At 36.2% G+C, this 14,852-nt stretch overlaps 1 protein-coding gene across 1 annotated transcript; it reads right to left on the bottom strand.

The window, feature by feature from the left end:
- Nucleotides 1-4,321: 4,321 nt before the first annotated feature.
- LOC143612401 (alanine aminotransferase 2-like) lies at nt 4,322-8,731 on the bottom strand. Its single transcript, XM_077086394.1, has 15 exons — nt 8,528-8,731; nt 7,445-7,495; nt 6,989-7,039; nt 6,837-6,902; nt 6,698-6,759; nt 6,528-6,606; nt 6,341-6,445; nt 6,127-6,237; nt 5,883-6,020; nt 5,636-5,710; nt 5,436-5,556; nt 5,185-5,339; nt 5,026-5,100; nt 4,740-4,943; nt 4,322-4,627 (listed from the first exon to the last, which is right to left on the bottom strand). Exons 1-15 carry the CDS (start codon nt 8,729-8,731, stop codon nt 4,511-4,513), a joined length of 1,614 nt encoding a protein of 537 aa, XP_076942509.1. The 3' UTR covers nt 4,322-4,510.
- Between the last annotated feature and the right edge of the window lie 6,121 nt (nt 8,732-14,852).

Genomic DNA, 14,852 nt, shown 5'->3' with positions numbered 1-14,852 from the left:
TTTTTCCCTCCAAAACTAATTTACCATAATATATGTAATAAATCAATAATTATTCACTTTTCTTTTACACTATATTTATATAATATCTATATATTTTTATAAATATAAATATTAACATATTATTTTACTACATAGTTCAAAATACTTGATGTATTTCAAAAATCAACAATAAATCATGTTCTCAAATGAAAAGTGTTTCGAGTTTTTTATGGAACTTAAATTTGATATTATGGGTTAAAAGTTGGTAAATAGATTATTTGGTACAAGTTAACTACATTTAGGTCAAAATTTGTTACGGGTCAAAAATGTAAATTTTGAGTATTTTTAAAAGTTTGAAAATGTAAAATAGATTTATTATCAAATTTGTTATGGGTTCAAAGTGTTGACTTTGAAATGTCAAAAGTATGAAAGTTAGAAATTTAAACATGATTCGGGTTTCAAATTTATTTTTAAGGGCATTTTTTAAAATAATCAAAAGGTTCGGGATTTGGCAAACTGACTATTTTTCCCTTAACTATTAAAATGTAAGAAAAGACTGCGAACACTTTCGGCATACCATCCCCATGCCCATTAATGCTTCTAACTTTCATCAATTTTGAAATATTTATGTTAACATTAATTTTTCCTTCAATGGTGATCTAAACGTTGTATGGGAAGCATGTTATTTTTTATGTTGTCATTATAACAAAGTTGAGAAGCCATCTGAAACTTATCAGAATATTTTTCATGGTGTAGCTCAGAAAAACATAGCTCTTGAAGAATATCAATTGTTACAATTTAATGTTCTACTTTCCTTTAATGAGTGGTAAACTGATAAATATATCAATAAAGGTAACTCTCATTTTGTATTTAGACTGAGTGGTTAGAACTACTATCGTATGAGAAGCTTTATTTCCGAAATTGGTTCATAACCAAAAGCCTTTCAATTACACATATATGGTACCGATAATGAATTTTTCAATAGAAAGAAATATTCTCGGGTACGTTTTTGCACGAGCATTTTTTTTATTAAGTTCATTTAAAAAAAATAATTTTGTGATATAAATAAAATCAGTTTATGTACACATTGTATAGATGTAATACATTTTTTTTCATATACGCTATGTAATTATTTGTTTTACTTATAATTTTATAATTTGAATTATCCCGTGTGTGACACGGGCTCTAAAACAAATTCATTTTTATATACCAATTTACTTGCAATTTTAGTGTGTTGAATACAATCTACTATACTATTAAATCAATAACTCTTTCCTTATATAATATGCATTCTCATAATTTCTTTATAATAAAACAATTCAAAATTATATTTAATTAAATTCAACTTAATTACATTCAACATATTTTAATCTAATATACTATTAATAATAATAATAATACATGTGTTTTTAATGAGTTTGGGTTTTCTTTTCAAAGTTTCATGGTAATTATTTTTTATTTTGTTTTTATTTCAGCTTTCGGTTTTTGTTCAGTTTAGTTTTTATAAAGTTGTTTCGTTTCGGTTCGATTTTTTTTTTAGTTTCGCTTTAGGTGGGTTTAACTTTATTCAGTTTTTCGTTTTGGTATTGACAGTTTTTGTTTTCGGTTTGGTTTCAGATTTATCGGTTTTAGTTTTTTAGTTTCATTTTATTTTTGTTTAGTTTTATTGGTATTTGGTTTTATTTAGGTTTTTGGTTTTGGTTTTGTTTTGTTTTTTTTTTTAATTTAGTTTCGTTTCAATTTATATTTAGTTTGTTTGATGTTTGGTTTTAGTGTCTATTGAAAAATGAAACAATATGGAGGGTTCACAAATTAAGCAAAAGACTCAATTGAGTTTCAACTTTTAAGTGGGTTGAAGTAATTGAAGCTTCATATTGTTTTTTTAAATTTTCATAACCAATAATAATGAATTGGCATTTGGTAGAAAAGATTTCAAAAGCTAAGAATGTTGTATATGTTACCCTTTATTTTTTTCTTAGTCTTCAAGTATGTTATTTCAATTTTCATTTGTGAAAATGGGTCATCTTATAAATGTTTCGATTTTCTTTGGCTCAGGTCAAAATGGGTCATTTTAAAAGGTATCGGTTTAGTTCTGGTCAACGAGTCAATATAAAAAGATATTGATTTCGTTCGGCCTTCAACGGGTCTTTTTAAAATCGTATCGATTTGGTTTGGGTCATAATGGGTCAATTTTAGAAGATATTGATTTGGTTCGGGTTAAAATGGGTCATTCTCAAAATGTAACGATTTGATTCTAGTTAAAACATGTCATTTTAAAAAGGTTTCGATTTGGTTATGTTCTTAAATCGCTTTGGACATGCTTCATTTTATTAGGGTGTACTGTTATAGAATACATTTATCCACTATAATCCAATGGAAATTGGAAACGAAGATATTTTGATTTGAAAATGATTTCAATTCAAATCAAAAATGCGTTGCAGAACGATCTATAAAACAATTGATACCGTTTCATTCCTCAACTAAATTAGGAGTGCTTCTAAAGTACTCTGAATAGTTGTTTAAACGAGTTACATTTACGTACTATCAGTGCCAATATTGGCATATTGGCGGCGATGAAACAAATAACGGATTAGTCCTTCTACTTTAGTTTAGGCATTATTTTTGATTTTTTTTGATTGATTTTTTTTTTCAAAAAAGAATTAAGAAATACTCATGGTAACCATTCAAGCCGACTAAATTAGTAATATTATCCGTGAACGTATTGAGCAATATAATAGAGAAGTAAAGATTGTAAATACCGGTACCGCAAGACTTTTCACATGAAATGTAAAAACAATTTTTGTAGTCAGTTGGTCACTATGTTTGTTAGATTGGTATATGAATGTTTATGTCATCAACTGTGTTCCCGGTCCAGGAAGAAAAGTAGCCCGGATCATTCTTGGATGCTTATCGGGAATCTTTCATGGATGGTTATTTTCTGATTTGCTTGATTTCTAGACTAATGTTAACGAAGTTTGTTTGTCATCTGTTAATATTATGTTTTAAGGTTTATGAAGCTTATGTATTAAAGTTTTAAATTTTCTTCATAAACATTCTAGTATGTAAAGTTATTCTTTATAAGTTTATGCATTTTAATACTTTGTTTGCGTGTGAGTATGAATTGCAATTAGAAATCATGCTGCTGTCTCAAAAAATATATTAAAAAATAACTTGTCATTTGAAATTGTATATATATTTACTTGGCGATTTCTATATTTCCGCCCGTGTCGTACACGGGTCAATAACCTAGTACTTAAATAATTTTTATTGAGTGTTGCTAAACGTACCATTCCCTATTATTCTTACTGAATATACCCCCCCCCCCCCCAACCAAAAGAAAGGAAAAACACTAAAGTTATAAAAATAATTACCATTTTTCTTTAGCATTGCTTATATACATATAGTCTCTCCAACATTTTTTTGACTTAATAGTCTCCACTCAATATATCAAACTAAAAACTATTAATTTATTATTATTATTATTAAATTTGTAAATATTATTAATATTTCTTTTTAATTTTTAACAGTATCAATATTAGTATCAATCTTAATACTATAATATAGTTTTATAAATATAATAAGCGTCGACACTGATGATAATATATATTATTATCATGATCAAGAGCAATAAACATCAAAAAGGAGAAAAAAATGAAAACCTTTATAGTTTTAATTTAATATTTTAAAGAGACCCAGGTGATATGGATTCGCTAGGACGGAGTTGTTGTCGATTGAGGATTGGCTGAGGGAAGTGCCATCATGTAACTAGGTACAAATAAGCCAGTGAAAGAGGAGTAGTCAGGGTACGACAAAGCACGCCTAGTACGCAAGCGAATATAGATCATGTGGGTTTGTACTGATCCGCTTTCGAGCTGTCGAGTGACGCTTGTTCCATCCATTAAGAAAGGACGCGAGGGGCATGTCTTATTTTATAATAAAAGGGGTACTCTCTTCTCTGGTGTGCGCTATATTATTGTGTCCTATTCCTGAATTAGGGAATAGCACAAATGGATCAATCACGCGGTTCTACAGCATCCTCTAACTTGTTGGCTCCCTTCACTTTTTATGCTGGACGGGAAGATGTGAATCAAGGGAAGGCCTTCCCACTACACGAAGTTCAAAGAAATTGAAAGTATATGGGAGGAGGTATGACAAGCTGAATAGGGAGATACCTTTGAATTAGCTTCCCACTTATAGAGGTTAAGTAAAGTTTATGTATCCCAGGGACATTTTATAATTGAGTTGAATAATGTGATTTAGGATTAATAGGCAGCATCCTAATCTTCTAATCAAAATTCCAAGTTAGTTTATTATTATTAATGAGCTTAATCATAGGCTTAAGATGACAATGCTAGCACTAAATACGCCCTCGACATAAATTAACACAAAACAAAAGTCTCACTAGTCGGGAATCCTGGTCAAAGTTCCCGTTTTACAACGTTCCACGCGCAGCCAACAAAACATTTACCAAAACTGTAAAACAATTTATTTGACCTTTTATTTCAAATCTCCCCAATGCACGCGCACCCGTTTAATCACGGAACTCATCCATGAACTTTTTGTGAAATTCAGTCAACTGGGTAACTATGGCTGGAATCTTTTCTTCCTGTGGCAATATTGTGCACCTAAAATGCCAAGTCCCAGGAACCTATAGTAAACCAAACAAAACAACATTTTAATATCACTAAACAATTTAAACTGTCGACGTTTATAAAAAAAATTAATCTGAGCAAATAAATTTAATAACCCTAATTTCTTACCTGACCAAAACCAGAACCAGGAACCACAACGATACCAGTGGCATTAAGAAGACGGGAAGCGTAATATGCATCTGGTGCCTTTTTAAGTGATTCTGCTTCTTTAATTGCTTTGTTGGGAAACACAATGCGCGGGAAAAGATACATTGCACCTTCGGCTTTGTTGCAAGTAACAGCCTCTAAGCTGTTCAATGCATCTTCCAATGTCTATAGTTTGATAGCAAAAGTACATCAAAAAACAAAATCGTAATTTATAAAGGATAGTGCTAAACTTAAATCGATTACCGACCTTTGCACGCCTCGCCAGTGATTGTAAGATGCCGTCTTTTTCAGCAGAGTAGGATTCATATGATTCATCACCAACCTGCATGCACGCACATATTGAATGATTGAATAACTTATAATCATAATAAATTAAACACTTGTCGTGTAACAAAACCAAGCATACCTTTGGTGGGCTCATAACAAGGCTAGCAAGAATTTGACCAGAAATATTTGAGCACAGATTCACAGATGCCACCTTGTAAATTTGCTCCCTAACCTCGGGACTAAAACCAGTCACCTCCATGTAACCACCTCTTTTCCCGCACTCACCATAATACCCTGGAAAATAAAAATCAGTAACTTTTTAGTCAGATTCAAAATCTTATGTGACGAGTGTTATTCCAAAAAAGTGAAAAAAAAAAAAGAAAAGAAAACCTTTAGACACGGATTGGAAAGAAACCAAGGGGATATCCTTGTCGCCGTATCCCATTGAACGAGCTACTTTTTTGAAAGAGTGAAACTGCTTCTCCGGGACATAGATATTTTCTTGGTATACCTGCGTAATGCCCATAATATACAAGGTACACAAATGTTTTCATAAATAATGCTTTGGTTAATTTGTAGGAATTATTTACCTCATCTGCTAGAAGAACCAAACCTTCTTTCTTGCAGAATTCGACAATATCACGTTGGTTCTCCTCAGCGAGAACCTGCATAAATATTTTTATAAGCAATTTATTAGAAAAGGAGAGAACGGAAACTAATAATAATAATAATAATAATAATAATAATAATAATAATAATAACAACAATAATAATCTATTAGTTTTAAAATAAATCTGTCAAATCACACTCTCCTTTTCTAATAAATTATTTATCTACCTGGCCTGTCGGGTTTCCTGGATTAATCACAACCAAAGCCCTAACAGTAATACCCTTTTGTCTAGCAGCTTCTAGTTGCTTCTTGAGTTCAGAGATCTCAAGTCCCCAACCTGTTGCTTCATCAAGATAATAAGGAACCTGAAACATCATTATGTATTATTATAAGCATTTTATGAAATTTAAGTTCAAAAAATCACTCTTGAAACAGTAAAATTATGGTTAAATTGGTAACAGGAGTACGTACAAGAGTGCCACCATGAAGAGCAATTGAAGCAGAGTAAAGAGGGTACTGAGGAATTGGGCAGAAAATTCCATCATTTTCAGATCTTATAAGCAACTGCATCATCATATGCACCTGATACAGAAAGACGATACAATCTGTGATCAATTTCACATTTTCCACATAAAATGTTCTGTACGTTACACACGTTAAAAGCACAGAAAATAAATCTTTATACTGCTGGACTTGCACCGTCTGTCAAAAAGATATCATTCGGATCAGCAGGAAAACCATCACGGGCTTCAATTCCAGCAGCAATAGTGTCCCGCAACCCCTTAATACCCTGATGCCAGTTACAAAAAATAAGTCATAGTACAGAACTAAGCTCATATATGTTTTCAGAGATCAAACTACAGCTTTTTTACCTGACTGTGACTATATGCACCAGTAGCTCTACCAGGAATTTGATCAAGGATCTGCCAAGCACGCTCAATGGAATCCGCACTGTAAGTTTAATAATGCATATCAGGGTACTTGAATTCATATAGAAACTTATAGAAAAGTACATAACTGACACCAGTTTATTAGTATATACCTAAACAAACCCTGTGTTTCACTCCTATCCAATATGGAGGGATGATCACATAATGCAAGAACCTATTATAACACAATACACAGTCATAAACAGCAATTACATATAACAACCACAATAAACAGAATTGCAGAATGCAAACCTCTCTGAAGAAAGTGATCGGTTGTTGACCAAGAGACTGCGGATTTCCAATGTTACAGTAAATTATCTGCAAACGTTTTAACAACACGACCCATGAATCAGGACATATAACTTCCAAGAAGAACATTAACAAAAAAACAGAGAAAACAATACCTCCTCAAAAGGATGAGATCCTGGATTTGCTTGCAAATCTTGCTGTAATTTCTGTAACAGATTGATCATTCAACTAATTTAGTAACTTTTCTGGGGCTGTCCAAAAAACTCATGGCTCAGAGCTTGCTCGGGAAATAGCTGGAAAAAAGCTCGCTTGAATTGGCTCGTTTTTAAACTGAGTCGGACCCGAGCCAAGGGTGACCTTGCTCGGTTTGGCTAGGCTCGGATTATTTACCTAAACAATATAACAAGCACACACATATGTATGCGTGTGTGCACGTGTGTATGTTTTGAACTACTAAATGGTAACTTAAAATGTATTTGTTAAAATTCTTTTTAAAAATTAAGCCGAGCCCGAGCTCAAATTTTCAGCTCAGTTTAAAACAGAGCCAAGTCAAGCCAGCTCAGTTTATTACCAATCCAAGCCAATTTAGCAGTATCAATGCACTTAATTACCTGAGCCAGTGACACGATTTCACCTCGAACAGCATACTCACATTTCAAAACCTAAAAAAATAAGAGCAAAAATTAACACACAAGTAACTGAGATTGCTTATTCAAACATTAATAATGCTTTCAATCATCTGTTCAGATAAACTGATTTTCCCCAATTTCCTTCAAGCATCAAATTAGTTGAACACTAATTACAGATCAAAGCATTAAAGATTACAAACTAACAGAAACTTTAAACACAAATAAAACCCTAAATAACTAAAAGTCAAGTCACCGACGTATTCCTTTTACTATCTTCAAGTTGAAAATGGTTCAAATAGGGTGTTCCAAAGTGTTTCAAAGCTGAAACATGCCGGTTCCAAGCTAGGTTATAACTTAAAAACAGTTGCAGCATACATTTAAATGTTTGAGGCTAGAAACATAAGCATAAAAGATGAAAATGCAACATACAAGGTTCGGTTCGGTTTCGGTTAAAGTAGGTTAACAAAGACATATTAACCGTAACCGGAACCGTAATTATAAACAGGTGGTTGGTTAATCAGATTCACTTAACCAATTTACTTCATGCATTTAAAGTGTAAGGATCCAACTTGATATACATCTCATCAAAAAACAAATCAACTCATTAAACAGTACAAATCGACAAAAAGTTTAAAAACACAAATAAAAATCCTAAGTAACTAAAAATCAAGTTAATAAACTAAAACAAATAATATTAACTTATTAATCAATTTACTTAATGCATTTAAAGTGTATTTATGGATCCAATTTGATATGCATACATCTCATCAAAGTATAAATCAATTCATTCAATAGTACAAATCAACTAAACTTAAAAGCACAAATAAAAACCCTAAGTAACTACAAATAAAGTTAATAAACTAAAACAAATAACATTAACTTAATAATCAATTTACTTAATGCATTTAAAGTGATATACATCTCATTAAACTACAAATCAACAATTAAAACCCTAACTAATTAAACTAAAGTCACCTAACTTAAACAAATAACATCAACTTAATAATCAAGCTAAACATTAACAAGAACAATAACAACAACAATAATAATAGTAACTAAACAGACCTTAGGGTTAAGTGAATCAACGGTGAGAGGCGGAGTAGAGTGATCGGAAGCCATAGACGTATCGGACGGTATCGACGTTAACAATCGAGCAAGCCTATAATAATAATAATTATTATTAGGTGATGGACGGTGAGGATTTAAAAGCGAGTTGACGGTGGCGTTTGCGAGCAGAGTTTTGGCTCTGTGGGCGACTAATTTCCGCATGTTTGATGGTTTTGGTTATAAAGGCTGGCGGCCAATAAGAAGCTTCGGTTGGTATTCACCAAAAGGAAAACGAATCAAAATCAAAATTCAGACACGATTTGCAGAGGCGTGATGTGTTTGAAGGTTTAAAGATGTGGCCCTTGTTTATGGGTTTAATGGCATAATGTGTCCTTTTCGTTTATTCAAAGTGACAAATTGGAATGAATTTGAATTTGATTCGATGAATGCCGGCTGGTGTTAGGGTGTTTGATTCTTAGGGTACTCGGGGAAATTGCGGGTTGAAGAAACACTAAGTTACCCCGGGCAGATTACGGATAATCTGGGGGTTAAATAGATGTTTCCCACGAGGGGTTAGATCCGGCAAAGATGGTTCTTCTGATAACCTGCAAAACAGACACCGTGAGCTCGTCACTGAGAAGGGGGGGGGGGGTACCTCCTTGTGACCACCCTCCGGCGTGAGAATCAGACTAGATTGCTCTTGAATATAAATGTATATTAAGAGATTGCTAGAGCAGATATCAGGTATAAGATGTAAGATACAAGATAAGATGAGATGATCATACCATTTGGGGTATTTATAGCCGAAGGTAGGTTTCCAAGAGGGTATAGCCGGCTGAATAGTATTCCTGTTCTACCAACTGTGGCCTACGCACGTGCCATGCTGGCAGTTGGTGGGTAGGCAGCGGCTGACAGTGACCAGGCCTGCTGTGTACTATTCCTTTTCCACCAACTGCATGCTATGCACGTGGTATGACAGGAGTTGGTGAGTAGGTAGCGGCTAATAGTGACATACAGTACAAGAGCATGCTGCTCGCCATACTGTTGTCAATGGGCTGTCGTATCTCTGGTCAGATCTTTTGCCCATACCTCGTCAGATACAGTACAAAAGATCTTCCAGTATCGTACGGACTGGCTCATTTGGGCGGGAGTATTCCCCCTCCCGCCTTTGTGCGGGATTGTTCCCGGCTTTGCTCATTCCTTCAGGTGACTACTGAATTATTGAGAGCTAAGTGCCTTGTGCGTGTAGCCTTGCTGCGCGGGTGGCCTTCCCTGATGGCTTGTATCCGCAGCTGCGGGAACAGGCGGAGTACTTCACCATTGGGAGGCTTTTCCTGCGGGAACAGCTTGCGTACTGCGCGTAAGGACGTCACGTCTCTGAGCATGGTGGGTCCTGCGGATCCAGTTGGTTTCTGCGCAGACGTCTCTCTTCAAGGTGAGTCCTGAGGCTTGATCTTGAAGATCCCTTTCCACAATTAGAGTAGATTTTTATTTTTGTATAGCTTCTTTTGTATGCGGGTATGTACCCAGCAATCTTTGTAATATTTGAATTTTGATGGAATAAAGATTATTTGCCAATCCCTTGCCTTGTTTCTTTCACGCATATTCTGATTTAACTTAGCAATTTCTTTAGTACTTAGATAATTTAACTTTTCAACGTGGTAGATAATAAGTTAAAGTTTTGCGTCCTCTTTCATGATTGTGCGGATAAGACCGTCACTTGCACTTAGTAGGATGGCTAAACTTTACCTATATCTGACATGCGTGGAAGTTTTCCTCATCTTTTCCTTTGAAATTTTCTAAGTGTTTAGAATAAGTTAACCTTTGAACGTGGTAGATAATAGGTTGAAGTTTTGCTTCCTCGTTCGTGATTGTGCGGGTAAGACCGTCACTTGCACTTAGTAGGATGGCTAAACTTTACCTATATCTGACATGCGTGGAGGTTTTCCTCATCCTTTTGTTAGAAATTTTCTAAAGTATTTTGAATAAGTTAAACCGCTCGACGCGCGGTTGTCAATAGGTTCGGTTTCCTCTCATGATTTATGCGGTTAGGACCGGCACTTTCATTTAGTGGGATGACCAAAGTTTACCTATGACTGACCTGCGTGAAGGTTTACCGTTTTTTGGGTTTATGCGGGTTTTGCCGCCTTCCCCACGCAACGACTTTCCACGTAATTATGCGGTGAGTACCTGCATCAGTGTTGAATAAATTAACCGTTCGACGCGCGGTTGTTAATAGGTTAGTGTTCAGTTTCCTCTATCATGATTCAGCAAGGCTACATGAACTTCCTGACGATGTACTGATATAGATCGACAGGCAGAGCACACTGGCACTCGCCAGCAGTACTCTTGTCATCCTTGTCGGACGTGGATGACGGGTTCTCGGCGTACACCCCAGCCTCCTGGGCTGTAGCCTCAAGATCGTGAGCAGAAGACATCTTGCAGGTATGAAGAGAACGATTTCAAGAGAATGCTCGACTGAAAAGGTGAGTATTCGCCGGAAATCGTTTTGAAGATGAAGAGAAAAGTGAAAGTGTGGATTACAAAGGACCCTCTCCCCCTTTATATACTAATCGCAATCAATGCGATGAATTTAATGCGGAAGAGAGAGAAATCGCAGGTGCAATGAAACTATGACACGTGGCAAAGAGCAAGCTGGCAACAGCTGTTGAAAGGACGCGTGCCATTAATTTCGCGGCCACGCGCCCGAAAAATCGCGCCCACGCGCCTGAAAAAGCGTCTGGAATGACCATGTACTGTCACGTCACCATAACTTCCTGCACGTCCTGACACAGTCAGAAGAAACCGTCGGACGACGTTTCAACAGTTTGGACTGTTCTTATCCTTTCACCAACTCTTCGAATTTCAAAAATTCAAAAAGATTCAAAAGTAAGCGGGAAAATACCCCTTACCTTGGCAACCAAGTAACTGTAAGACAGGTGCGAGTACAGTGTTAAGGCAAAACCCTTCACATACTTAGCACCCGCAGGGAATTGACGCCAGGAATACCTTGGAAGTAAAGTAACCGTAAGACGAGTGCGGGTACAGTGTCAAGGCAAAACCCTTCACATACCTAGCACTCCGCAAGGAATTGAAACCAAGAAGGATCTTCTGGGCAGTGCTTGCGGAAACGGGAATAACATCCCCGCATAGCGGGAACGTCGAGAACTACATTGTTTGAAGCTTCAAGATTGAATTGGTGGTTTTAACATAATTGATCACTATGTTCAAAACTACCAAAACCTCATGGAGAATCCACACAAGTGTGACTCAACGCTCCTGACTTGCGAGGAGGTTACAGACCTACCCGCATCATACCCAAAGATCAAGCAGGAAAGTCGGGAATTTCTGCAAGTGACATAAGGACTTCCGCGGGAAGAATCCCCATGAAAAACCTTAAAACTAAACCCTTTTCAAAAACCCTTTGCTTAAGTCCAAAAGTTCACCTCACTTATTAAACACTCATGAGAAGAACATTGGACTGGGGGGACTTGAAAAGGTAGGTCCCAGCAGAGCCCAGTTGGACCCACAGGACTCACCTTGAAGAGAGACGTCTGCGCAGAAACCAACTGGATCCGCAGGACCCACCATGCTCAGAGACGTGACGTCCTTACGCGCAGTACGCAAGCTGTTCCCGCAGGAAAAGCCTCCCAATGGTGAAGTACTCCGCCTGTTCCCGCAGCTGCGGATACAAGCCATCAGGGAAGGCCACCCGCGCAGCAAGGCTACACGCACAAGGCACTTAGCTCTCAATAATTCAGTAGTCACCTGAAGGAATGAGCAAAGCCGGGAACAATCCCGCACAAAGGCGGGAGGGGGAATACTCCCGCCCAAATGAGCCAGTCCGTACGATACTGGAAGATCTTTTGTACTGTACCTGACGAGGTATGGGCAAAAGATCTGACCAGAGATACGACAGCCCATTGACAACAGTATGGCGAGCAGCATGCTCTTGTACTGTATGTCACTATTAGCCGCTACCTACTCACCAACTCCTGTCATACCACGTGCATAGCCTGCAGTTGGTGGAAAAGGAATAGTACACAGCAGGCCTGGTCACTGTCAGCCGCTGCCTACCCACCAACTGCCAGCATGGCACGTGCGTAGGCCACAGTTGGTAGAACAGGAATACTATTCAGCCGGCTATACCCTCTTGGAAACCTACCTTCGGCCATAAATACCCCAAATGGTATGATCATCTCATCTTATCTTGTATCTTACATCTTATACCTGATATCTGCTCTAGCAATCTCTTAATATACATTTATATTCAAGAGCAATCTAGTCTGATTCTCACGCCGGAGGGTGGTCACAAGGAGGTACCTCCCCTTCTCAGTGACGAGCTCACGGTGTCTGTTTTGCAGGTTATCAGAAGAACCATCTTTGCCGGATCTAACCCTTGTGGGAAACATCTATTTAACCCCCAGATTATCCGTAATCTGCCCGGGGTAACTTAGTGTTTCTTCACGGGTAGAGGTGCATAAACCGGTTTAAAACTCAAAACTAGTTCAGTTTGGTCATAAAAGTCAAAACCGGTTTATGGCCGGTTTTGGTTCGGGTTTGACCGGTTTTTGCCCGGTTTTGGACGGTTTCGGTTTGGAACCGGTTTTGGTGGAGAAAACTACAAACCGGTTTCGAACCTACGGTTTCAATCGGTTACAAACCGGTTTCTACATAATCGGTTTCAAACCGGTTCAGTGTTCGGGTCGGTTCGGTTAACCGGTTTATTTGCCCACCTCTAATCTCGGATAATGGTTTTGGCTTCATTGAGTACTGCAATCGGTGGTTGGTTTCGGGTTTGGTGCCTGATTGTGAAATGTGAGGGTATCCAAAATTGGCTTTTGTGGCATTCATTCGGGAAGTGAATAAAACCGAAGATGAATGTTAGTTGACACTCGGATTGTTCGGTTTCGACGAGATGTGGGGCTTAATGTACTTAAAATGTACTTTAAAAATAAATTCGAAATATGTCGATAATTCAATAAAAGATTGAATATTGATGGTTTTAATTTTTTAAAACTGTATTTATTTTATCATTTAAAATTTTGGTGAAAATGTTATATTTGTTTTTGTGATATGTATTTTGTTCTATAAGTTTTCTAATTAATGTCATTGTATCATTTGGCAAGCTTTCTTTTTTAACAACATTAGAAACTACCCTTAATATTCAAGTGAGTCTTTTTAGGACGAGATGTTAATCACTCATACTGATTTTAACGCTCTAGATTTGACTCATTTAGAAACGTAACAAAGAGAAAATTTATCACTGTAAGAAACCTCTTAAATCATGTTTCAAACCTTAGACAATAAGACCCAGAACCTTAACCGTCACAATCAAATTATGAGAACATAATGCCAATTTATATATATACAATAATCGGAGATTTTGTGCATCATCACTTGTACATCATGCTTTAGTGATATTCTTTATTTAGTTTTACCTTTTCTTTTGTTTTTTTACTTTTGACCCAACACTTTTCATAGTTTACAAATATGTCACAAAATACTTTTTTAGTTTTAACCCTCAACATTTTGTCACTTTCAACTTTGATCTAATATACTTTTCATCTTTTATAATTTTTTTGTTAAAGGTTTCAGTCTAAATTTAAAGAGTTAACACGTTGCAACGCATGCGTGTGGTTCAACATTTTTATGTCTATTTTTTCCCATTTAACGATCCCATCGCAATGCGTAGATGTGAAGTTGACTTGGTTATTTTTATTTTATATTTTACATTTTAATTTAATATTTGTGTGTTAACACGATGCAACAAGTGTGTGTGGTTCAATGTTTTTCGATCTACTTTTTGTTTGGTTTTCTTAATGGTTAGCGAAAGTTATTGGTCGTGGGTGAGGGGATGTTAATTGAAGGCGGCGGCGGTGGTCATACTTTCAAATGGAATGGACATGTAAATACACGATTTTACACCCTGCCACAATGTGGGGTGTTAATACCAGTTTCTTTATATTTATACCAGCAAACTATCTTTTCATAACAAATGGCAAGTTAAAAACCCATGGTAACATGTGGAAAATCTAACTCTTCCACAACCCAATGTGGTTTTCTTTTGCATATGTAAAGTGTGAACTTGGAAGGCAAGGCACATGCATTTAGAACTCCAATGAAGAAAAAAACCAACCGGAAATAATTTTGTAAACCTTTATAATATTTTAAAAGATACATTTAAAATTAGCTGAGGCCCGTGTACTACACGGGTAATTAATGAAAAAAAAACATTTAATTATTAAATGAAATACAAAAAACAATAAGAGACAACCGTTGTACATTATTGTTTAAAACATTCTAAATATTTATTCAGTTATTTGCATCCTTCAAATAAATG

Source organism: Bidens hawaiensis, unplaced genomic scaffold, assembly GCF_021521415.1.
Source record: "Bidens hawaiensis isolate Kalapana, Puna unplaced genomic scaffold, B.hawaiensis_p1.1 tig00034580_1, whole genome shotgun sequence".
Lineage (NCBI taxonomy): Eukaryota > Viridiplantae > Streptophyta > Magnoliopsida > Asterales > Asteraceae > Bidens > Bidens hawaiensis.
The sequence above is the reverse complement of the archived record's forward strand: the minus strand, read 5'-3'. Positions and strand labels throughout refer to the sequence as shown.

What these genes read in the sequence shown, in the direction of transcription:
- LOC143612401 (XM_077086394.1), bottom strand. Translation starts at nt 8,731, where the DNA reads ATGCGGAAATTAGTCGCCCACAGAGCCAAAACTCTGCTCGCAAACGCC. An exon ending in GTGCATATAGTCACAGTCAG is followed by an intron (nt 6,446 to 6,527) that starts GTAAAAAAGCTG and finishes AACTGGCATCAG; the next exon opens with GGTATTAAGGGGTTGCGGGA. An exon ending in CTCTTCATGGTGGCACTCTT is followed by an intron (nt 6,021 to 6,126) that starts GTACGTACTCCT and finishes ATGATGTTTCAG; the next exon opens with GTTCCTTATTATCTTGATGA.